This window comes from Onychostoma macrolepis, chromosome 25 (assembly GCF_012432095.1).
Source record: "Onychostoma macrolepis isolate SWU-2019 chromosome 25, ASM1243209v1, whole genome shotgun sequence".
NCBI lineage: Eukaryota > Metazoa > Chordata > Actinopteri > Cypriniformes > Cyprinidae > Onychostoma > Onychostoma macrolepis.
In genome coordinates, this window is record NC_081179.1 from 9,725,127 (window position 1) to 9,752,538 (window position 27,412).

The 27,412-nt window shown below is 35.5% G+C and overlaps 1 protein-coding gene across 1 annotated transcript; it reads right to left on the reverse strand.

The window, feature by feature from the left end:
• fa2h (fatty acid 2-hydroxylase) lies at positions 1–27,321 on the reverse strand. Its single transcript, XM_058768033.1, has 7 exons — positions 26,902–27,321; positions 7,731–7,820; positions 5,121–5,263; positions 4,874–4,974; positions 3,600–3,772; positions 3,232–3,484; positions 1–1,727 (listed from the first exon to the last, which is right to left on the reverse strand). The coding sequence occupies exons 1-7, from the start codon at positions 27,193–27,195 to the stop codon at positions 1,660–1,662; spliced, it is 1,122 nt and encodes a 373-aa protein (XP_058624016.1). The 5' UTR covers positions 27,196–27,321; the 3' UTR covers positions 1–1,659.
• Between the last annotated feature and the right edge of the window lie 91 nt (positions 27,322–27,412).

Consider the following 27,412-nt stretch of genomic DNA (forward strand, 5'->3'; position numbering starts at 1 on the left):
TGTCCTCAGAAATATACAGTTTATTTACAAATACAATTGCATTTGCATAGAAATTTTAAATTCCAAAATAAAAATACATAGTAGTAAACAGATTTATTAGAGGCATCTATAGCTGAAAATTGTATCTGAATTAAAAGCTCTCAATGTGATTTCAAGTAAACAGATATATTGCTCTGTTGACTTGCCTCAACTGAAAGCGTTCTCCTATGACATAGGATCTGTCCAGGATGGTGTCACAGTTACAAAATAATCAAAGATCATTACAACGTCCATTGCATTTTATTAGTTTCGTTGTGCCAACAGAATCATGGTATGAAGAAAAGCTCTATTCAAATGTCCTTCCATGTCTTTGGCTGAAACGTCCAACCAATTGGTTCAGAAGGAGCAGGAAGGCAGGCAATGCCCCTAAGGCACATCAGGATCATTTTTACTTAAATATCACATATATATTTATTCATCTGAAACATTAATTATGCTCAAAATGACTGTATAAAGCAGAGTTACATGTGGTCACAGCTTTTCTAGGATATTTCCCAGAATTCCAACATCATTGAACCATTGACTCAAGACAAAGGCAAGGTCTAAAATGAGCAGGAAACAATACAAGTGAACGGATCTGCCGTATGAACGGATGAGAGATCAGCCGAGGATGTTCTCGCTCTCCTGACGCCTGGTCAGATGCAGCAGATCGTCACACCAGATGGAAGGGTTGCGCCGGCTAGATCTACGTTAATAACGACGACAGAGGATTTCTACAGACCCTCCACCCTATGACAGCTACGGACGGCTGGCAACCCTCACCGGCAGGAGAGGCCCATGCACCCCGCTTCACGCCCTCACCATGAGCTCAAAGTGCAGAATCGTCCACAGGAGAACCAAAAGCCAACTTCAATCCTCAATAACTTAATATCTCACTGGATATGTAACATATTACTCGAGGAGCAGCTACTTGTGACGTCCTCCAGATCAGGATATTAGTAAGTCGCTTGGCAAAAAAACACCTCGAAGTGGGTGAGATGAGAAAGAAAAGCGAGATCACCAGAGCAGAATGTCACAATTAGGGCGGAGCAAAGTTATGATTGACAGGTGGGGAGAAAGCGATGATCCGTAAGCGGTTGCAGCATCAACACTGAGAAGAATTAAAGCATCTGAGACTTTCCTGAGTTTTCCTTAAAGGCAATGACGCACTTGGCCACCGAAAGGACCTCCTTCTGCTAGCCTTCAGCTTCTTAACACTACGACTAAGAAATCATTTCCACTCGCACCTTCACGCACCGTCCTACACTTACCGGTCCCTGTCTATACATCTCTTGACTTTACATGGATGGACAAAAACTGTGATTTTGATATTCTTGTGCCTCTAATAAAAGACATTTACAGATTTCATCCAACATTTTGATTCGTCAGTACATTCATACATAGTATATAAATATTTATATAGCTTGACATTCTGTGATTCTGTTTGTTTGTTTTAGGCACTCCCCCTTCTCTAAATAATTTATGACATGATGATGATGATGGTGGTGAAGCTAAGACTAATAGCTGGTAGCAGCAGCAGGGTAAGACACTGTACCTATCACAGTGATAAAGGGAGAGATTTATGGGAGTTTGTTTGGGGGATTTTGATTTGGTCATTGTGGCAAAAAAAAAACAGCTCTTCTAAAACGTCTGCTCGGGGATGACTGTGTTGAAGGGGTGGTCCCAGAATGTGGTGGTGATGCCAAAACCTGAAAGAAAAAAACAAAACAAAACAAAAAAAAACACAGGATGAACAGAAGGTTTTAAAAAGGAGAAAACAAAAACAATGCAAACAACAGGTTAAATGTAATAAATAAATACAATTAAATATTTTAAAACATTAAATATTTATTTTAATATTAAACAATGTGCAATAAATATTATTCTTTAACATAAATATTTTAAATGCCATAGCCCTGAAGACTTACATATACACACACACAATTTATAATACATTTTCAAAATTATTTCAGTTAATTATATTTAATATTAACAATGTAATATTTAATAGTACATTCTTAAATTAGTAATATTAATTTCATATTATATTATTATAAATTGTACTATATAATTTATACATCATACATATACACAATTTATAATACACTTTCAAAATTATTATTTCAATTAATAACATTATATTTAATATTAACAATATAATAATGATATATTTTAGATTGTACTATGTAACCTATACACACACAATTTAGAAGAATAATTTTCAAAATAATTCTCAATTAATATTAGATTTAATATTAACAATAATAACTTAATACATTTTTATTATTCATTAAATAAGTAATATTCATTTTTATATTAGATGGTTTTATATTGTACTATGTAATTTATACATACACAATTTAGAAGAATAATACATTTTCAAAATTATAATTTAATAGTATATTTAATATTAACAATATAATAATAACATTTGTACTATTTTATATCGTACTGTTTAATTCACACACATACACACACACACACATACATATATATAAACAATTTATAACATTTTCAAAGTTATTTCAATTAATAATATATTATTAACAATATAATAATTAATAATACATTTTATTATTAATTAAATTAGTAATATTTATTTAACCTTTATATATTATTTTGTTATATATTATATTATTTTATATTTTATATTTAACATCATGCAATATAATTTTTTAAAAGTTTAAAAAAATAGGTTTTCAAACACTGTCTTTACGTATGGACTAGTTGCGACATTTACACTTTTTGTATTTAATTTAATTTAAAGTTGACACTACAAACTTGGGTGGCATAAAATATTAAAGGGAAAAAATTTAAATAAAAAGAAATTAAAAACACCTTAAATTACTTTTTTGTATATAAGGTTACAGTAAATTATTATTTTTATTATTATTGTTATTATTGTATAAAAATTATTTAAAATTAACATTTTTATTCACTTTAACTTGACACTGGTCTTAAGCTCATTTGTGTAGAGCACAAACCTGTCCATGAAGTACCCCCAGCACTGCACATTTTGTATGTCTCCCTATATCTGACACACCCACTTCAGGTCTTGCAGTCTCCACTAATGAGCTGATGAGTTATGATAGATGTGATAGATGAGGGAGACATACAAAATGTGCAGGGCTGGGGGTACTCCAGGACAGGTTTGAGAAACACTGCTGTAGAGAGATGCTCTAACGCCTGGCATCTCAAATCTCATGTCCTCACCTGCCCTTTGGTGTTCAAAGTGGTGTTTGACGTGGTACGCTTTCAGCCCGTACAAGTAGGAGTCCTTCCGTGGCGAGCCGTAGTGCAGATAGTAGTGGATCATGTCATAGACCACATATCCACACAGACCCCCCACGAACAGGGAGGTTCCCAGACCCTCAGACAACGTCTGCCTGAGTATCAGGTAAAAAGCGCCCATGACAATGGCGGCCAGACTCGGAGGAAACACCAGACGAGAGCCATCAAACGGAGACTGTCGGGTAAGAAAAGAGAATTAGATAAAGCTTCATCAATATCTAATGAATTATGTAAATTCATCTACTCAATAAATGATTAATGACTCTCAAGTATCAATCAAAATCACACACCTTGTGGTGCTGACCATGCAACAGGAAGTGCAGCGTGATGAGGTAATAATTGTGGGCAGGCGGGCGCATGTGGAAGACAAAGCGATGGATGCAGTACTCGACGAACGACCACAGGAACATGCCAAGCATGAAGATGAACGGAAAGCTGTACTTGTGGACCAGAATGGAGTAGTCTAAAATGTAAAAATTTAAAATAAAATAAAAATTATCCACTGGTCCATAATCCTTCACTAAGATCAATTACTTACTTAAAGGGATCGTTCACACAAAAATGTTAATCACTCACCCTCATGTCGTTCCAAACCCGTAAGACCTTCGTTCACCTTCGGAACACAAATGAAGGTATTTTTGATGAAATCTGAGAGCTTTCTGACCCTCCATAGACAGCAACCCAACTGACACGTTCAAGGCCCAGAGAGATAGTAAAGACATTGTTAAAATATCAGTGTACCAGTGGCTCAACTGCAATGTTATGAAGCTACAAAAATACTTTTTGTGCGCAAAGAAAACAAAAATAAATTCTTGTAGCTTCATAAAATTATGGTTGAACCACTGTCATCACATGGACTATATTCAACGAGGTCTTTACTACCTTTCTGGGCCTAGAACGTGTCAGTTGGCTTTCTGTCTATGGAGGGTCAGAAAACTCTCGGATTTCATCAAAAATATCTTCATTTGTGTTCTGAAGATGAATAAAGGTCTTACGGGTTTGGAACGACACGAGGGTGACGAGGTGACATTTTTGTGTGAACGATCCCATTAACTGTGTTATATAATATTAAGTGTTGTTATTGTGTTACTTATAGTAAAGTTGTTTTTGGTAACTGAAATATAGCAAAAATAAAATGAAGTATAAATATTAGATGGAAAACTTTAAACTTAAAACTAAAATTTGAAATTGCCTTGGCAACTAACTAAAATAATTAAGTTTAAAAATAAAACAGAAGTTTAAATGAATTTAATTAAAGCTATGTAGGAAAACAATTAATTACTTAAACTGAAAAAAGTTGAAGTATATCCTTTATAAGGTAAAGAACATTCTGTGAAAATGTAATCTTTATATCTTTAATATTGACTGAGTAAGGCCATGTCAAAGACTGAGATCGTAGTGAAATTAATGGTTAAAATCAAACTTTGATGCTTGTTATCTCATAATTAGATTTTGAGACTTTAGCTTGGATTTCACTGAGAGGGTCACATATAAGTAAAAAAAAAACTTCAGTGGATTTTAAGTAAATCAAATAAGAATGTTTTAAAACACATTTTACACACACCTGATGAAATAAAAAGTCTTGTCCTCTCTTGTGCCAATAACGTGTAGCAGTACCAGCTCAGAAAGATCACCAAAGGCATCCATACAATTGGCACCATGTACCTGCAAACACACACGGCAAAGTTCAAGCATCTGTTAATTAACCACCACTCACATATAACGTAGCATAATATTACTAGTGTACAATGTTTAACTAAACAAACACAAGCAGCCAGAGATGCTCGATCCTGTAATGTGATTTCTCTTACCATGAAGTCTTTGTGTTGGCCTCAAAAAAGTCATTCTCAAACAGCCTGATCGGTCTGTCCACAGGCTGATGGACCCATGTGTCATATTTCTCTCCAAGATATCCGACCTGCCAGGCCAGTGGCTTCCGCCAGTCTACCAGATCCTGTATGGACAATAAAATTGATAACAGTGTTATTCTAATATTATTTATATACTATTAAAGCATTTTGAATTATTTTTATATTTTAAGTTTTAATTTTAGGGCTTTTTATGTGCAATTTTGTTATGCGCTTTTGTCATTTATTTATTTTTTTTAATATTTCTATCTAGCTTTAATTTATTTTTATTTGGTTTTATTAATTTTAGTACTTCAGCTTATTTCAGTTGCCAAGGCAAAATTTAATTTCATTTGTTTTTCCATCTAATTACTAACATTCATTAACCTACTAACTTCATACTAACAACCTTGTGTAAGTTGACTAACTCAACCCTTTATTGCTATCCTATTAAATATCCTGTTCATTTTCCTGCCGTTATATAAAAGATAACAGAGTTCAGAAAGTGCTGCGCACCAGGAATGTTGGCTATCAGTGAAGTTAGTTTGCTGAATCATTTTACTGTTCATCGTTTATGGTGCAAACTTTGACCAGATGCTTTTCCTATGTTCTCCACTAGGGGTCACTATAACAGTATATAGCAGAGGAGGTGGGCGTGTCTAAGATGACATACTGGAGTTCATATCGGCCCAGAACCTATAGGGAGCTGCAACTCAATGAGATTCAAAGACAGGAAGCAGAGGCCTTGAACTCAAGATGGACTGAACCTGAAGTCTATATATGCGTGCTTCTGTGCTTGTAATTTATGAAACAGTAGGCTGACATTTCGGTAATCATGCGCATATTAACACCTCTCCAGAGTCACGATGTTGGACCATGATGGGCGAGTGACTAGTCACAAAGTACAAAAGGTCATTGCAATTCAATGACATTATCTAGGGCCCAATTCACAAAAAAGCTTGATCATAGTTCTGATTTAGTCAGTTATTTACATTTAATATTCCATGACAGAATACCAAGAACAACTTAACCATAACCACCCACTTGACTTGTTTTGTGGAACGAGGAGGAGGACAGAATGTATTCAGGTTTAATTCTAGGAAATGTCCATCACATCATCAATAGGAGGACATATTATAACAAATAAACATCTTTTGCTTTACAGCAACGCTGGAATGAATGAGAGTGCGGCAATAAACCGGTGCCGAGACCACATTCCTGCTATAATGAACCCAGAAATCTGGTCTGGACTGGTTGCCTAGCCTGTCTGGCTTACAAGTTTCATTACGGCATTAATTACGGTGCTGGTTGTTATGCCTAAGCCTGATGCACAGGTTATGTGTTGGCCTGTAATGTAACACCTGAGGCTGAAGAATGACGGAGTAAGAACAATTAATATGAATCTCACTATGAAAAGTCCGGGTGGATCATATTTTTACTGTAAAATCAAAATAAAAAGGTAATTTATTATATTATTATTTTTTATAAAATATAATTATAAGAATTTGTATAATTATTACATATATATTTATATATAATCATTAATTTTATTTTATATATATATATTACTTATTACTTATATACTAGTAAATAAGGAAATACTTCAACTTCACACACACACACACACGCATGCATGTATTTATTACTACAAGTAACGAATGGCACAGCGTGGTTCTGCAAAGGGGGTCAGTGTTCTCTAAATCATTGACCCCGTCTGTCAAATTCAAGGGATTTGAACCAAACAATCGATGCTTGTGAAAGACCTGCATGCCTCTGATAGAGAACACAGGACATTCACACACAAAAAGAGAGCTAGAGAAGTTAGAGCTAGAGAAGTATATACACTAGCATTTTTCATTGTCAGTGAAGCACAAAAGTATTCTCACTTTATCCAGCTTGTGGCATCGTTCAACCACAAGAAGAAAAGGAAGTCTTAAAGAGACAAGTCTTAAATGATAATCACCGTACCAGAGAGACAACAGAAAGTCACCTGCTCTGTTAAGTGTTTCACTGTCGGTTCAAGCGAAAAGAGGAATGGCTGCTTGCGGTTTCCTGTCATATGAACTAAAGCTTCACTTCCAGATGTCAAGCAAACAAATGCATGATATGTTTAAATGATTGTTCTCTGTAAATGCAAGTTCTGCTCAGTCACCAGCATCTGTGGCATGTTGTTGATTACCACAGAAAGTCATTTTGAGTGTATGAATGTGTAAAACTATGTTTTTGTAATGTCTCAAGGAAGTAATATATATTTAGTTTGGTCTAACGTCATGCCCACCACACATCGATCAGATGTTTCCCACGAGCTGTTGCACTACGGAGCAAAATATTAACTAAGCTAAAACTAAAGACAGAAAAATTCTAGATAAACTACTTGATCTCACTAAATCAACTATTTAACCTTATTTGTGCTCCCCAAAAAAAGCATGCACAGAAATGCACTTACAGTGGAAGTCTATGTATGGTTTTGCATAACTGTAAACACATTTTTTTTTATGTTTGTTTTGTGCTTGTAGCTTGCATTTCAGTCAGGAATATGCTTGTAACACCAGTTTGTCTTTCACTTTCGCATACCGTTTCTTCATCAACTTTGCTGCACTTATTGATGGCTGAGGTTTCTTCTTCTGTGGTGCTGTCTGGGATCTTCTTCCTCTGTCTCAGAGTCTAGAACAGAAGAATAGGAACAGTTCAGAAAAGCTTGAGCCTCATGATCATGTTTGATGAGGTGAGATTCATCCCTGTTCAATTTGCATTGGCATTTGTTATGAATTCTTTTGTACTATTGTATATGTGATTCGTGGCCTGATATGAACCTGTCTGACAACAAAGGAAAATACCGAGCTGCGGCAAGTAGCATCTGACTGGTCATGTGATCTCAACATGTCATCCACCATGAGGTGACCTGCTTTGAGTAAAATTAAACTTTTAGTATGCTACTAATATGACTGAAGCCTTCATGTTATGTGTGTGTAGATGAAACATTTATTTTGTTTTTTTACAAGCACTTTTCATGTCTTAAAAGTGTAAAAATACTTAATTACGTTTTTTATTATGAAAAAGTATTATAATTAGCCCAGGGGGCATTACGACCAGCAGATTATCTATTAATAACAAGTGTTTTAATTAGGAAAACAATACTGTGTAGAATTTTAATGTTAATAATCTGTAATTAAACTACTCTTATTTACTTTGATCTTTATTACTGATATTTTACTTGAATAACTATTTGAAAAGCAATATTTACACAACTGAGAAATACCTAAAATCAAACCATTTTTAAAATTTAATTTGTCAATAAATATCAATGATTAAATTGTGTGCTCCGTTTTAAAGAAGTATATTAGTTGCGGCAACAAAACTAAGTCAAACCTGCTGTTGTTCAGAAATCCAAAAATCAATCAAATAAATACTAACAAAAACAAAACACTTTCAATAAAATAACCAATCAGAGATAGTGGACTAGAATAAGGCAGTCATTAAGACACTGAAGTCCCTTGTGAATCAGATCTGCTGTTCAGAAAACTAAAACGATACTAATAAAACCAAAAATATCAGTGACGGTGTACTAGTTAGATTCAAATCTAACATTAAAAATTACAACAATATGGCACAGATATCTGTGATTATAAATGAGACAAATATGCTTTTCACATCATAAAACATACACCTACCCTCATCGTCATCATCATAACACCAAAGTACACAACGCCTTATTCACACGGTACACATTACGTCATGGACCTCATCCCACAAGCTGGAAGAGCTTCTCATTTCTCCATAGGGTCACACACACACACACACACTCAAAACACACCCTTCACAGATGACTAGTTTGGTGGGACGGGTGAAATATTAATCAGGTCTCGCGTTAAAGAGGTGATTATCACTGCCCCCCTTCACACCTACACACACACACACACACACACACACACGTCCGTGGCAACCTAACACCTAAGCCACATCATACACTCGCCATAGAATTATAGTTATAGGAGGTTGACGGCTGTTCTGTTGCTGTCTGTGTGTGACTGAGGCCCCCTGGGTTATTGCGATTAAAACAGCGCAAACCTACTCAGAGGTTTCGTGGTATTGAATGATATTTACGCAATTGTATCCAGACCTGCATGCGATTTCAGTACAATATATTTCAAACATAAAATATACATAAAGGTCCAAATATCTCTATTTCTTGCATTCGTTATTGACCTGTAACAGAGTCACACTCTTAGCTATTATATAAAAATTCACTCTGCTTAATTATTCTTATGAAAATCATCAAGGATTGGGAAAATTACGTGTTTCATTAAGGTGGCCTTTTTAGTGCAAAAAAAAAGTTGTAGCAACTGGTCGCTAAAAACGGTGTTCTGGAGAATCTCCATCAATGGCATCACTTTACAGGGTCAGGTGCTTTGATGGAGTGATTGTGTCGTTTTATGCGCTTGAGAAATTATTTTCCCCAGTGCATTACTTATTTTATTGATATAGTCTTATTCTGGAAACGTTGTAAATGCAATGTCATGCAGGTATTTCCATTGTGCAAAACAGCTTGTCCTAACAGCAAGTGAACAACAGGTGAAATTTCCTGCTGATACAAGTAATGACATCTGTATTAGAACAGTAACAGTAATGGGATTGTAACAAGAAGAAAGAATCGGCATTAAGGGAGTGTGTAAAAAGTAGGCTGTTAGGACCTGGTCATAGCCCTGGTTTTCATGACCTTCAGTTTGGGTTTGCTGAAGACCAAGTCAGTATTTGTGACCTGACCACATGTTCAGTCCTGTTTTTTCTTTTTCTCTCAATGAGTCTTTTACCCACTTACCATCATCCGTCTCTGCATATCACAGTTATAAAAATCACCATTTTTTCTGTACCACTTTCCACTGAATCAGATATAATAAAATATAAAATTATTATATAATGAAAAAGGCCTTCGCTATAACTGGAATACACGAAAAATTATTAATATACAATGTATAATTAATATACAGTGAAATAAGCCTCATGAAGCTCAACAAGGTTGCATTTATTTCATCAAATACAGTAAAAATAGTAATAACTGTTTTCTACGGTGGCCGAGAGAGCTCAACGTACTGCAACTTCAGAAAACACATGCAAATAGAAAACATCTTCATCAGTTTGACAGCAGGTGCTGCAAATGCTCACAAGGCAACCGAATAAAGAATTTTATTTGCATCGCGTTTCTTTATTTGTTTGTGTTGTGAGCATTTGCAGCGCGTGTGTTGTCAAATTGATGAAGTTGTTTTCTTAATTTGTAGGTGTTTTTTCTATTTACAGCGCGTTGAGATCTCTCGGCCACCGTAGTTTTCCATTTTATTGTATTTTGCAATTTTATTTATTCCTGTAATGCAAAGCTGGATTTTCAGCAGCCATTACTACACTGATAAAAATTATTTTGTGGTGAAGTAAATACTACAGAGAAACAAATGTAATTTCTACATTAAATAATTTAGTTCAGGCAAGAATTGAAATAAGACTAAATTCAATATTAGTACTCGATTTAAGCTTGTAGAATTTAAAGTTTGAACTTAAGTATATTTTACGTGGCATTGTTTGTTATTTTTACAAATATTAAGTAAATATCAACGCCTTGATCCCGTTGTTCCCATCATGCACTTGGGCATGAATAATTAATAAGGTAATTTTATTTTCGCCGTTTTCGAGATGTATTTTCACTATTCTGTGATTGCTTTTGTTGTTAGGTTAAGCAACATGCTGTTTTGTGACATCTGGAGTTCATTTTTTACTCAAAATGACCCATTCATACTCAAACACTATTCACTGATTGTCACCGTCATGTGCCAAGTATTCAGGTCTCTGCGTTCATTCAGTTAATAATAACTATATTGAGTCAACATATTAACTTAAAATGAATAACGAGCAGTCTACTTGCTTACATGCGTGCTTGTAACTTAACCACATGCTTTACAGGCATTTTTTTTTCAGTGCCATGTTGTTTGAGTAAAGTTTACAAACCGTGACTGAGTGAAATGTACTTGAGTATTGTAGTAGGGTAAACTTAAAATAATTAAGTAGAAATTACTCAAACTCTACCTGGCCATGTTAAATTTACTTATTTCCTTTACTAATTTTATACAACTTAGTTAAGTAGATTTTACTTAATTACGTATTAAAATTTTACTTAAAAAATATGCGTGCAAAAACTTGCAAAATAAAAATCTTATTTTTTTTCAGTGTAACATGGTTTTTCACAAATCATTCCAATATGCTGATTTGGTGATAAAGAAACATTTCTTATTATAAATATTTTTAAAAAGTTTATTTTTTTATTTATTTATCATTTTGCTTATATTGTGATACATCTTTTTACAAAAACAAACACACACATAGACATGTATACATACAATGATTAGTATTATTTTTCATAGTGAAGTGGAAGGGGCTTCCCCCACTGCAAAAACATAATTCTGCAAGAAACAATGAAAAATGCTCAAACAAACTTTTAAAAGCAGACAAGCCTGACCAGATATTCCAGACGACTGTGTCCAAACATCATACACACACATGCAAACCCATCTTTGAGTGCACTTCTGTTGACACTGACACCAGCTAAAGCTTACTCAGAGTCAGTCCGTGCTGTTGTCACACTCAAAATAACATCCACTTTAATGCTTAACTTGCAGCTTGGATAACACATACAACAATTTATAAAAATACAGCACCATATCAAGTGGTCATTTCGATTTATTGCACCTGTCCTGGACACACCCAGCACGCAATATGTATACGTGACTGCTGGGGTGTTTCACTGTTTACAATGAGCCACGCCAATCATTAGCTTAGAAATACACACAAACCTACAGGAAAAAGAGAAAAGGGGGATTAACACTGCGATAATATATTCACTGGTTGTTAGTGACACAAAATCCACGGGTCTGAAGAATGCAAATATATCAAATTAATTTTTATTTGAATTTTTTACACCCTGAAGAAACAATTCACACAAACACACACACAGAAATTAACTCCAGAACAGTCCCAAGACAAAACACAAGGGATTGCATCCAGAAACAAACAGTTGTCGTTATAGATACAGTCACTATCAGAGCACTGCAGCTGCTGAAAACCTGCACGACAGGCCTTTTGCAGAAAACAAAACAGATTAGAAAGCAGAAGTCAAACGATACGTTTCAATCTGGCATGTACTTGCATTTTGACATCTTGATTGCATGCCTTCAAGTGAACAATTTGTTTGGTATACATAGCATCCAAGTACCAAACTTAGAAATTGTCAAAAAGAAGATACAATCTGGTCTTGATAAACTCCATGATTTTGTGGTGAGGCAGTTTTTGAGTTGTTTTTAAGTTCATGGTCAAAGAGCCACCACAAATTGACTGTGAACGCCAGCAAATCATTTGCCTTAACAGCTCAGAAATAGTGTTGTATTAGTGAGTGTGTGTGTGTGTTGCATTATGACCAGCACGTGATACGAGATGTATGCTGTCCTTTTGCCGAGGTGAACAAGGGTGCTGAAGCGAGAACCGGGATAGTGGAGGTGCAGATATGAGCGTGACGGTTCAGTCATGTGTGGTCGCTTGGCAGGTGATTTAGCCAACTTTGGCAGCTTCTTGTGCGAGATGCCTGCAGCCAAAAGCTTAGGAAAAGCAGGTGAAGAAGTCTTTAGGAAAAGCAGGGTGAGATGCAATTTGGTAAAGTGCAAAAGTGCTTTAAAGTAGGGCAAAATAATACACAGTTATCTCAGGGTTATAAGGAAGGAAACTAGAAAAGCTTGGATAGGGTAAGGTCAATTAGGGCCTAGTTACTAACATGAGAGACTTGGATTATGGTTAGAACAAGTTGCAGTTGTTCAAAGGAGACAGTAGCTGTAGGGCTGGTTAAGGTTTAATCGTCCTATGATGCAGATGGCTGGTTGGGGGTCTATCAGAATTCTCTGATCTGTGGTGCAGAAGATAGTTTGAGCTCAACAGGACTGCGGGTGAAAGAGCCTTCAAAGGGATTGTGTCTAGATGGTAAACCTCATTCTGTGAAACTCTGCGTCCAAGGATAAGGTTGCTATTGGACTCCAAATAAACACAGTAGTTGACATAACATACACATGTACTTTTATTATTTCACTCAACATCAAGATCTTAGTTTGAAATGTAAATGAATTTAAAGGGAGAGTTCATCCAAAAATGACAATTCTGTCATTAATTACTCACTCTCATGTCGTTCCAAACCCGTAAGACTTTCGTTCATCTTCGGAGCACAAATTAAGATATTTTTGATGAAATCTGAGAGCTTTCTAACCCTGCATAGACAGCGATGCAACCGACACGTTCAAGGCCCAAAAAGGTAGTTAAGACATTGTTAAAATAGTCTGTGTGGCATCAGTGGTTCAACCATAATTTTATGAAGCTACGAGAATATTTTTTGTGCGCAAAGAAAACAAAAATAACTTTATTAACGAACAAAGTTTGGAACAAGGCTGTGTAATTAATGATTTCTGGGTGAACTTACCCTTTAAAAGAAAAGCATATTTTCATAAACATTTAAAAAAAAAAAAAAATATTGCCTTAGTTCATTGTATGAAGTGTGGAATTAATTACAATTTTTAATAAAATTAGATCATAATAATTATTAGCAAAATGCTGTTTTTTTGTCATGTATACATATAAAACTTGGGAGACTTTTCCCAAAAACGAAGGTCTATCCCTGAGGGACACAAATCTAAAAGCTAAATTTTCACTGAACAAGCATGAAGAAATAATAACTTAATATCTTCTTCTATCTTAATATATCTTAATATATCTTCTTAATATCTTAATATATCCTTATCTAATAATAACAATATCTTCATAAAGATTAACTGTACAGAAGGTTATATTGCATGTGAATATGGCTCATGATTATGTGGTTAAGTTTGTGCACCTGGAAAGATTTTCAAAAGTGATCCACAGTCAGAAGATTGGTTAAACCTATCCTAGGTCACATAACCAAAGAGATGTATTGTTGTCCTAAGAGACAGTGAGACGTGTTTATTCAGACCACTTTATCTGTACCACAAAACCACAACACCCACCCTCGCCATGGAAATTTTGAGAAGAAAAAAAATAAAAATAATAATAACAACCACAAAACTAAACCACTTCCCATTTCCACTTCATTTCCATTTTTATGGTCTATGCCTTTGTTATATTTCTTCACAGTTAATTAAACCCAAACAAATCTGCAATCAAATGAAGCGTACATGATCCTTCGTCTCTTGATAAAACACACACAACGCAACCCACCATGTGTGTGCCATACTACATTATATATCCTATTTCCTTGTAAAAGGGTGCTTATTTACAAAAGAGAGGCTTTTCAATTGTTCTCACTGGACATTGAGAGAATAAATTAAATCTGGATGAGGTTAGTAATCCTTTCTAGTGGTTACAGAGGGTTTTTAAATGGCGAATGCTGATGTCTAGAAACCACAATTATATAACATGGTCTTTATTGGTATGAAAGAAAAAAGGAGGAAGGAAAGAAAGCAACAGGAAGTTGTCACTTTTAGCATTCAGCAAAAGCACTGTGTGATTAGGACTGATACTCTGCATGAAGACCAACAGAGTGGAATGTATGAAAATACAATCATAAGTCATTACACCTAGACGGTATAATTTTCCGGTGTGGTATGCAAATATCTATTGGACTAAAGTTACGACAGCTGCACTGGCAGACTCAAAATCAAGCAACAGCGTAGTTTATATAGTGACGTAAATAAAATTGCATGAACCAGGTGTGAAAAGTTTTCAGGGTTATCCCATTGCGGCAGACAGGAAACCCTACATTTGGGCTTGGCTGACCTTGGAGCATGAGTTCTTTTAAAGACAATTAATCCAGAAACATCAGATCATCTGGATTCCAGGGAAGCAGCAAGATCCTGCAACATTTTGTGTTGGTAATATTATCATCAACGAGATTTTCAGAGGCAAATTGCAGAAAATGAATGTTCAGTAAGATGAGGGCAAGAAGGAGGCCGGTGATGTAGATTGGCATGGGGGCTGAAAGAATTCCACTGGGTGAACAATAAGGCTTCTTTATGGAGCAGTAAGGGTCCGGGACACTGAATGACAGAGACACACATACATACAGAAAAAGTTGCGAGAACAAAAGCGTGGAGGACAGAGGAAGAGAGCTCAGGCTGGTACAATCCAAACAGGGCTGGCAGTGTGTCGAATGGTGCTGGGGTGATGGTAAGAGTACGGTTGGGGGTTGAGAGCCTCGGATACATACACTCGAAAGGGCACTAAGGCCATCAGCAACGCCTAGCCAAACCTAATAAGCTCTCCCAGTCGATGGTGACGGTAGGCAGTGCTCTTCATAATTTGCTCAAACCCACCACATTCCCCAGATAAAGATGTAGGAGCAAATATAGCCGCATACCAACTAGTGGAAAAACACACCCCTATTGTTCTCAAACTGCAGACATTTGTAATGAGTTTAGCATTAACAAAGGTACTGGAAGAGAGGATGTTTGGCAATCTTTGTAAAAGCACAGACATTAGTTTGGATACTTCCACCTGAGCAATTGCTTCTCTAATGCTTGTACAATGAGATATTTGTTTAACTATCATTGGCTGGCCAAGCCTGTGGTCTTGTCGAGAAGGGGTTTCCAGTAGAGTAAAAGTGCTATAGTCAAAGTTCACATTGACTGACATCATTTGGGTCTATTTAGACCAGGGGTGTCCAGTCCTGCTCCTAAAGGGCCACTGACCTGCAGAGTTTAGCTCCAGCCTAAATTAAACACACCTCAGGTGTGAGAATTACTAGGAAGTTCCAGGCAAGTGTGTTGAGGCAGACTGGAGCTAAACTCTGCGGGACATTGGCCTTTTCGGAACAGGATCAGACAACTCTGATTTAGGTTGTTGACCTGCAAAGAAAAAAAAGAAAAAAATTCATTCATTCATCTTAGGTCAAACTGGATCCCTGAAGAATCTTGACGCAACCTCATTAGGCATCATTCTAGAAGTTTGTCCAAAATTAGTGATAAAATCAGTGGTTCTTAGAAATAAAAATGCTAGTTTAAAAAAAAGCTATGCCGCATTACCTCACCCGTTTCAACAGTGCTCAGGACATGACCCATGAGGGTTCTTCCAAGTCAATTATTAACCATTATCCAACCGGTGCCAGGATACACAGTTGGACGGACTGATCCTGATAAGAGGCAGCAACTGATGGACTACTCCAAGCTCTCGAAAACATCGGCCATGTGAAGTGGCAGTGATTTGGGGCAGATGTAAAACATTTGGCCAGTGTTATTCAGAGCAACACTTATGTAAATTCGCAAGCGGAAGTCCCTTGTCAACCTACCAATTTCCAGATCCACATATCTCTCAAAATACACCAGTTTTCTTTCTAAAAATTGTAGAAAGATTTTCTTATTCTCCATGCAAGGTTGAGTTTTTATGTCAAGCAATTGGCGAGGTGAGCAGACATGGGAAAGTCTTGTGATGTAAGTCGAAAAGGCTGGCTTCTTGTTCAACATATGTAAATGACTAAACAAAGCTACATGTTAACACAAATGTACTGAGGGAAGGGTTGCTGAATGCATCACTGTTCTAAGATTATGAATCACAAATATGCACCATGCATGTAAAAGAACAAGCTTGGTTGTAGTGTGTCAAAGTTGGACATTATCTGACATAATGTTGAAAAATATCATTTTGACTTGTCCCTCATGTTCTTTAAAAAGACCTAAAGTTACAGTGAGGTACTTGGTACAATGGAAGTGAATAGGGCCAGTTTTTTAAGAAATGCAAAGCAGAAATGTTAAGTTCGTGAAATTTTGTTAAAAATCACTTACATTATTTCTTGTGTTAAAACTTGTGCATTATTTGAACTAAAGCCATCTTCTGGCTATACGATTATATTATAACTGTCGTTTACAAAAATTATTATAACTTTTACAAATTGGCCCCAAATTTCTGTTTTAAAGAAAATGAGGGACAAGTGGAAATTCATTTCTGTGATAATCAACAACATTATGGCACAAATGCTGTTAACTGAGCTTAACGTGTACCGAACCCAGAATAATCCTTTAAGGTTTTGAATGCTGAGTTATCCGTAGGCTTTGCATTCAAATCAATGCCTCTTTCTTTGTGCTTTCCTCTCAAGCCTCGTTCTGTTCCACAGCTGGTTAAGGATCGGCTTTTTAACACTATTCCAAAGCCGAAACTGATCCCAGACCTGTAGATGTGGAATTTAAAGTGGTAGGCGGGGTCAAGAGCCGTCCACTCTCACCATAAACAAAGATGTTGTTGGTTGGTAAGCTGCATCAGCAGAGAACTGGTGGAACCTGCTGGGCCAGATACTGAGAGTCCTCCCAAGCATTTTCCTCGTTCTTTTCTCTTTTGCTTCATTCCTTTCCTCAAACGCCAAGCCAAATTTAACATCAATGACCAGCTTCATTATCTTGGGGTTGGCAAATATGAGAAAGATCAGATGTTTGGGATATAGTCGGGCAAAGGTTGTTGTGACTATTCTCATGATCCGTCTTGAAACCAGTCAATTCTCATCTCATTATGACAGAATAAACCCCATTTTTAAATCAAGAGAGTCAAAAATATTCATTAAACAAGTAAAAGTACTTGTATTTGCATAGTGCAAAAGGTAAAAAAAAAAAAAATCAAAAGGGTAAATGTGAAAAACGTTTACCCTACGCTTGTAAAAGACCATAAATCTTCCTGCAATAACACTCTTCAGGTTCCTCCCTTCAAACAAGGGTACAAAGGTTTCTTCATTTGCAGGTCTGCACACATGAACATGTCCTATCGTACAGAGTTCATCGATCAAGAGCCTTCTCACATGTAAAGACCTTCAATCCAGGAAGAGCATCATCAAGAAGATTAGAAATCCATGCAACAGGATTAGCACGTCTGAAGTTCACATCATTTCTCCTACGTCTGCACAATGGCCACTTTTTTCCCATTTTGAGATAAATTGTGTAATAGTAAGTACAGTCATGCCTGTATGAATGTCAAAATACTGGGACTTGGGTAAAAAGTCAGTTGATAAAAAACAATACCACTCTTTTCTACAATATTGGTAGTACTTAAAAACCAGAAAAAACATGACCGTTTACCTAAAATGTATCTATTGCCTGCTATTAGTTTGTCATTTTTTTAATAATACCAAAAGAACACCATTTTATTTATATTAAAACTACTTTGAAAATCTTCAAAATAATTTAGCTTAATGGAGAAATACTTACTAAAAGGCCATTGTTCTAATTCAATCTCTTATTATTACACTAATATTGATAATACACAAATGTGTTCATTGGCTTTTGCTATGATATCAGTATCAACAATTTTAAAATTCTGATACAAATGACTCCTGTAAATGTGGTAGAGTGACATGCCTGCATGCCTGTAGTTTAAAGTTTAATACTCAACCTAACCAAATATTCCCCAAGCAGGCTAACAAGGGTCAGCTTCTCCATTAAAGAGGAACATCTCAGCTTCATGTTCTCTACAATAAACAATTGTATAATGTAGGTATCTTATGAGATAAGAAGAAATCTATAAAATCAATAGTTATATCATAAAGGGAGTAGAAAATGCATTTGAAAAGATAGGGAACGGGGGTAACGCACATCCACTAAACACAGGTTTCTAACTTTGTTGTGTCATTCCACATTTATATCACTTTTGAAGACTTTGACAAGCTAAACAATCCAGGATCTTCTCTACTGGCTGAACCTGTTAGAAACTTCATCAGCACATTGAAGGCAAACACCATTCAAATGCCAAAGTTACAAAAGCACAGAAGTCATAATGAGATCCTACAAAAGATCCGCTGAGTTCTAAGAATGACACCACCTGATCGTTCCAAATGTAACCTTCTCTGGTCAAACTTGTCTTGGCTAGTATCTAGTATCTTTAAGAACCTTTTTAACACTTTGTTTTGATTTCAAGCTTTGAGATCTAGCAGATTTAATGGAGTTCAAATCATATGTGCTTAAACTGTACATACAACAACAAACTTTTCCAAAAAATCTATGTAAAATGTGAAGGATGGCTCTGCTGAACTTCTACGGTGTCAGCTTTGGAACAATACACCCTTTTTCTTTGCAAAGCCACAATTCAGACAGGATTTATATGAATTGCACTTATTCAGTTGGCACAATGATTCTCTATGCATTGTATTATAAGCAGTTAAATTAGTCGAGACGAAACCATGCGTGCGCCTCATGGGAGTGTGTCAGTGTGAACTTTGACACGGTCGAGTAACTGTGTAAGAGTTCTTTTCTGAGTACATTTTAGCACTGATTCCCCTCTTTCACTGTACATCAACTGCGGAGGCATTTAAAACCAACCTTAGCCATATTGTGCGTTTTGCTACGTTAAGAGATTTTCCAGGTCCCAGGGTTCCACCCAGAGCCATGGAAACAAGTGTCTCCTGGTGACACCAGGATTATGAGTCTTGTACCCAGCATGCTGCTCTCCTGGGGACCGTCTGGTAGCTTGATGCAGTTAATGAGCAAGCAAACCTTAGTTACCTTAGGGACCGATTGTGACCAAGCCATCTGCATATAATCTATCAGTGACCTATCAATCAGTGAGAATTTCTAAGCACCTCTGGCTCCCAAATGTCTTGCATTCACAATGTGTAATTCGCCAGTCTGACACAGTCTCCTTGGGGAAAGAGAATGGAGGGTTACAAGGCAAATAGATTTGATGACACTAGGGCAACTAAGTACTGAGGCCATCCCTGTCGGCATAGCAGCCGGCAGTAAACACTTCTCACACCAGAGGATACCTGTTCTTCCTACAGTCTTGTGGTAGTAGGCATACTTGGATTGTAGCATGAACTACACTGATCCAACCACGAGACAATATTATGAAAGGAATTTCAGTGAATTTCACTGTATTGAGCATTCACAACCAAGATGGCTCTTGGTGAAGGTTGGCATGCTGCTTTGTGGCTGAAGCCATGGAAAACAAAAAGGCTATTGAAGGAGAAATGAGATTCATATCCTCAGAAAGGAAGCATTCCAGAGATTCATGCCTTCGTTCTTCTCAAAAAATTAACAGGCAACTAAACCAGTTCACTCTAACTTGGTGAGATGATGTTCACTAAAGGGTTTCAAATGGACTAGAACAACGACAGCCTAAAATTTGATTTCTATTATATCAAGCCAATTTACTTTTGTATTGAGACATATTTTTTGAGTAAAACATTAAATGGAACAATTTCAGACCAGAGTTTGCAGCCTTAATGACATCAGCTGAATTGGTACATATTGGTACCATAATAGTTATCAGCCAATATTATATCAATTTTATACTGTATCATAATATTTATTATTTTGAATAATTGTAAAAAATAAAATTAATAAAGCATGCACATTTACATTTTACAAGCTTTTCCATTCTCTAACACTTATTTAGTCTTAAAAAAAAAAAACTGTTATTAAATGTTATCTTTTGCCAATCTCAAAATGAATATGCACTTTTCCACACTGTACAGAATAATGTTGTGCCTAAATTGGTTTAGCATTTATAATAATTGATTTTGGTATTTCAATTGTAATTTATTTAGACAAAACAGTATAATATCAACATATCTGTAATTTATCAGTTGTCAGCCATAACATGAGCATAATTATGGCTTAATCTGTATTGGCAAATCCCTAAAAGCAAATCATTTTGATGAAAAATTATGAAAAAAAAAAAATACTATAAAATAACACAAATACAAGTAATAGCACAAGTATGAAGAGATACAAGATGGGTCATTTTGATTCAGAATTAAGAATCTGGACCAGTAAAAAGTATTTTTTCCAATTATAAGAAGTTAATCAAATTCCTTATATCTTTTTAGTCCTATACAGCATAATCTCTCTGTAAATGGAATAGAAAATAAACCTGAATCTTAAAATAAAGCCAATAATCCAACCTTAAGTCATAAATTCAAATGTGCATGTGTCAGAGCGTTTAGGAGTGTGAATGTGGGCACTACTTGAGCTGACACCACTACATGCCATGAAAATGTCCGAGTGATGTAAATAAAGGTGCTAAAGAAGCCTTTGGCCTTTCACCTCTGTACAGAGTTATGAACTGAAGTGATGCCTTGCTTTACAATAGTGATCATTACGATCTTACAATTCTAGTTACAATGTAACTAACAGCCACAAGGCCAGTTGTTTCATAAAGGACAATCAATATATCCAAAACCCTAACAGCTATTTACCTAGACATTCATGCATCACTTCACTATCTCGTTCTCCTCATTCAAATTCATGCTTGTTTAAGAAGTGGAACCGCCTGACACCATTTTGTCATTACATCACTGGCAGCAAACCCATAACAGGTCATCGCCTTGTCATACCCTTACTAGATATGAGCAAATGGACTACAGCCCCCGCACCTAGTCAACAGGTCCAGCTGGTTTCACGGGCAATCAATTAGAAAAAGAGACAGACGTCCCCCCTGATTTCTTGGATGTTTGTTTTGCTGCCTGACTAAGGCCTTTTGAGTTTGTCCTTGCAATGTCATATGCATTAATACTATGAATACTTTCAAGTTTTAAAAGTTTATAGCAGGTCTAGCCAGATTTTCAGCATTAAATAGGAATATGTGACTAATATCATGAGTCACTATTGTTTCTCAGTGGGAACAAACAGCAATCAATGGGCTTAAGATCTCAAGGAGGAGCTTGTTTTGAAAATGAGTGCGTCATAAAAGAAACAATAAAAAAAAAAACGATAAGCATGATAAAATTTTACTGAACTTTTGAAGATCGATCTGGTTTAGGGCTGTCTTCACTTTGATAAATCTTGATAAAATTATAATGCTCTATCATGAAAATCAATCAAAGGTGAAGCAGAAATTCGTAGGGATTTTTTAAAGTCTTATCCAGGCTGCATTTATTTAAACAAAAACACAGTAAAAACAGTAATATTGTGAAATATTATTACAATTTAAAATAAGTTTTTTTTTAATTTGGATATATTTTAAAATATGATTTATTCCTTTGATGCAAAGCTGAATTTCAGCATCATTACTCCAGAGTCTTCAGTGTTACGTGATCCTTCAGAAATCATTCTAATATGCTGATTTCCTGCTCAAGAAACATTTCTGATTATTATTAATGTTGAAAACAGTTGCTCTGTTTAAACATCATTTTTTCTTAAAAAAGATCAGAGATTAATAAAGATCTAAAGGTTAAAAGTTCCTTGCTTCTAAAATTTGCTTCTGTTTTTGATATTTTGCAGTGAAATAAAGAACTGGGACTGAAAGAAAAACACCTTGCCATTGGTCACTCAATAACTAATAGGAATTTTACATTTAAATTTGTATGCCACACTCTAATATCAGATATCAAAGGTCAAAAAAAAATTGCAAATCGCCTAGACAGATAATCTCATGAGACAAATACACTTTCAATCTTTGAGAGAAATGTAGTTGATCTCTCGCACTGAATTAAAGATAAATCTTTAAAAAAAAAATACTTAGTAACTCAATAATTAGCTCTAACTTCACTGATTTTGAAATACTTTGTACTACAGCAGTATTTATCACCTGAAGGTGTTAAAACGTGCTGGTGAAACTATGTGGAAATATAGATTAGCAATATCTCAGGACAAGCCCTTGTCTTGAGTGGTGGGGATTCAAGTCCTCACACTATTTAAAGGATCAGACTGTTTACACTGCAAGCTGCTGACAAATGACTCGAACATTCAAGATGGGTGACTCAAAGCGTCAAAGTTAAACTCCGCATCAAATATAGGCCACAATTTGCAATGTGTCCGAAACACTCAAATCAACGCAATCCCAAAAATATACACTCATTCACTATATCACATACTGTATAAACACACTCCTGCTTTACAACAAACATGCTAAATGATTACAGCAATGAGGGTCTAGAAATAATTAATGATGTAATCTGTTCTTAAAAGCCTTTGGTTCAGAAATGTGTGGGAATTCTAAGTCAGTGTTCCCACACTTTTTAACAAATTAATTTGCATGACTTCTCTGGTCGTTAGTGATTACTACATAAGGATTTTAGAGATTAATTGAAAAAAATTAATGAATAAATCATTACATTTTAAATTAAATTCATTTTAATGTAGGGTAAATGTAATGTATTAAGCTCACCAAAATCTACATGGAGACATTTTTAGTGCACAAGATATTGGTTTCAGTACAAAAAGTTATGTTAAAATAAAATATTAATCTCTCACACAAAAATATTTAATTTTATTTTAAATGACAAAGGCATTTCAATTAAGATATACATCATTAAATTCAAAAAGTCTGGCTGTGCTTAATGGGTACATTTTTGTACCCTTTAAGCACACCCATGTTCCCATTAAGCTCACGTCATGTTTTATTACAAATTCTTGTTTACTTTAAGGAAAATTTTTAAAGAATAATTGTAAAAATATACTTTTTTGAAGGTACAAAGTCAATCACCAACAAAAACAGAACACTAAAATCAAGCAACAAGGCATTCAAATCGATCGGTTAGCCTATATATTCATAATGAAGTGTCATCTAAGCACATTGCAACATCTAGACTAGTCCATGTTCAGCTAAGTAACACATTCAAAAATCAAATAAAACAAACAAATAAAATATTAATTAATTAATTAATTAATGGGAATGAACACAGAAAATAGCCTCATTATGATTTGAGTTGACAGAATCCATAGAAAATTTATATATTAACTTAAAGTGACAACCATCAGTTAATATTTAAAGTCTGTTTATGAAGTATTTACATAGACACTCAATGTGGAAGAACTTAGAGAGCACACTGAGCTTAATTGGGGCAGCAACAATTTTTAATAAATTTAATGTAATATTTATTAAAATGACAGGATTTGTGCTAAATAAATAGCCTAGGTCATGTATTAAGTTCATACATATTTTAATATGAACAACTATTATTAACAATATCTATAAAAGTAGTGCACCCTTTAAGCTCACCTTAAAATAATATGAAATCTTAAAATTGAAATCTTGAAATCTGTAAAAATTACAGCAGTATAAAATGACAGACCAGCAATAAACTGTCAATTTATAATATTATGGATGTAAAAGTACAAGCCAGTAATGCCTGTGAAGTAATATGTTAGCGTAGCACACAATCTTATACAGCTAATCAGCTAACTGTGTTCTGTAGCATCTGCGCTGTGTTGCTAAAACTATCTTTTGGATCTAATGTAATTATTTCCCACATCCAAGTTCCAGGTTATAATATGCAAAAGTCTGAACATTAATCTCTTAATTTTACAATAAGTAGTGAAACTTACCCAAAATAAAGGCTTAAACATCTAAAAATGCACATTTAAGGGGCTCCTCTTTTGGTGAAAGTTTTTAGACAGCTTTCAAAATGGCCGCCAGACAGTGTGAACACATGGAGACCCATATCTCAGAGTGCAATGATCTGATTGACTTGAAATTATAGGAGGTATATAGTAACAAACATATCAATTGGTTAAGACATCAAGTAGGATAATAAATTATTTTTTCTTTTTATAATCGGATCTCAAAAATGGAATTACATTTACCCTAATTCATTTAAATTAATCAACTGGAAAACACTATTTTAAAATCCCTTGATATATTTCCTTAATACGTTTTCCAGGAAGCATATTTACAGGTTTTTAAGTGCAGAAAACCTGTAAAGTTGTACTATAATTAGTCAAATAAACATGCCGCTTCTTAATATTCTAAACTAAATAATGTATACAGTGAATTTGCTATGAATTTATTATGAATAACTTTATATTAATTGAAGCAATTACTTTGAAATGTTTGGTAACATTAGTGTCTTGGAGTCAGGTCGTCCAGAAATTTGAATACATGCTAATTTCAAGCCAATCACAACTCAAGACAATGAACAATGCAACTTTTAACGCTCCCTTATTTTACACACATGTATAGTTGAAAAGGTCCACGATACCAGCAAATGAGTGAAGCTTGATTTCATTTAGAAACGAATATGAAATTGTGAAGTAACTATTAATTGCAATGATACTTCATGTGAACCCTTTCATGTGAATGCTGACAGTACTCTGTGAAACCTGAAGTGGCGTGGAAACTCTCCTGCTCAACTATTTTGTCGTGGGTCATGCTGGAGTTTATGCCAGTGCTTAGACAAGACAGACCGGTTTGATTGTGTCTCTCTCACACACACACACACACACACACACACACACACACACACACACACATTTACACCTTCTACATTCTGAAATATCCACCCTTCTTCTGCACTTTGAGCTTGTAGCCAGTACATGCCTCATATCAAGATGTTTATTACAGGCATAATGGCAATAAAATCCTGTCAATACTTAACAGTTTTGTTATGACTAGATATGTATAAAACTAACAATACAACTAAAATAATACATAAAGCTGGAACTGGAAGCTGAGATACCTGGTCCTTCCCCAGCTTGTTCCTTGGGGAGTGACAGAGGAGAGGCAAGCACAGAAGGCTTGTTTATCTAATAAGAGCCCTCAGTGGAATATCTACCTGCTGACACGGCACACAAATATCACTATAATAATCTAGGCGTTTCTTATCAAAGGGTTTTCAAATATTACTAAGGTAAAAAAAAAAAAATTAACTGGTTAAAAAAAAATTTAGTTAATAAAACTTTATTTAAAAAAAATTAATAAATAATCGATTCGTGATTCTTTTATGACCTGATGATAATTGCATCATCACGTGTGACATACTGGCATGGCATGTGATTTGTTCTTAAACATGCATACAAAAAACAATGTAGCATATGTGTGACCCTGGACCACAAAGCCAGTCTTAAGTCGCTGGGGTATATTGTAGCAATAGCCAAAAATACATTGTATGGGTCAAAATGATTGTTTTTTTTCTTTTATGCCAAAAATCATTAGGACATTAAGTAGCTAAAGATCATGTTCCAGTAAGATATTTTTTAAATTTCCAACTGTAAATATCTCAAAACTTCATTTTTGATTAGTAATACGCATTGCTAAGAAATTAATTTGGACAACTTTAAAAGCGATTTTCTCAATATTTTGTGTTTTTTTGCACCCTCAGATTCCAGATTTTCAAATAGTTGTATCTCAGCCTAATATTGTCCAATCCTAACAATTTAATAACTTATTTATTCAGGTTTCAGACTATGTATAAATCTCAATTTTGAAAAATTGACACTTACCACTGGTTTTGTGGTCCAGGGTCACATATTGCTTTTATTTGTTTTTTCTTAAATATGTTGTATTAGTCCCAATTTAGTTTGTTCAGTCATTTAGAACCTAACATAATTCCTACATTTAAGCTACTGCATAATAACCTACTAAAATTCATTTCTGTCACACAGACACGCAAAATCTTTTTCATGTTTTAATAATAAACGATAAATTGAGCATGCACTTAAGTCGTAAACATATTTACAGTATGTTTTATTTCTCGATTAAGTGAGTCGGTGTGAGTGGAGAACAGCTTGGACCGATTCACTTCGAATCGTGAACTAACTCCATAGATTTATTAAAAAAGATCCGACTCAGAATTAAAATCTGTCATGACTATTAAGAATCTTTACACACCAAACGTCCTCCTTAAGTAGGCTAGCCTACCTTTCTGGCTCGGTTTGTGTTAAGTAATGCATCCTGAACCAAAGATTGGCATCTTAAGATGTGACCTCTCTTATAGTTAAACTTCCTCAAAATAGTGCATGTGACTATTTGAGTGACTTTCTTTTGCTATATCGGGACTCACCTCCGTATCTTCATCTGTGCTGTCTCTGTCGAGTTCACCGATGTAGTACTGCTCCATCCACCGCCGAGCGTTCTCCGAGTGCCGGTGTGGGGGTCCTTCGATCTCGCCGCTGATGTCCCTGCCAGAGCGGCGGAGGATGAGCGCCTCTCCGCCCGGGTGCATCCGAAGGAAGCCCGTCACATCGTAGACGCGCGTCCCTAACAACACCCAGCACGATTCCTTGGTGCAATGTGTGGCTACCTCCTTTTCGGAAATAAAGTGAGGGGACACCGAAGGTGACATTTTATTTTTCATTTAGGGGTGTCCACAAGACAATAGAGAACTGTAGGCACGCAGGTGGGACCCCCACTGACTTTCTCCAGCGCTCGTGGACTACAACTACTGACTACTTTCGACTTCGAGCCCGAGCAGAGTTCATACCCAGCTGCTCATTAAGCATCTCATGAATAATTCATGACGCAGTCACTGCCGATCTGTGCACCTGTTGCTCGCGCCGAGCGGCAAAACGATG

Excerpts from the sequence above, each read along its gene's own strand:
- fa2h (XM_058768033.1), bottom strand. The coding sequence starts at position 27,195 with ATGAAAAATAAAATGTCACCTTCGGTGTCCCCTCACTTTATTTCCGAA. Across the intron at positions 4,975-5,120 it reads GCCAACACAAAGACTTCATG|GTACATGGTGCCAATTGTAT; the intron begins GTAAGAGAAATC and ends GTGTGTTTGCAG. Across the intron at positions 1,728-3,231 it reads CTTTGAACACCAAAGGGCAG|GTTTTGGCATCACCACCACA; the intron begins GTGAGGACATGA and ends TTTTTCTTTCAG.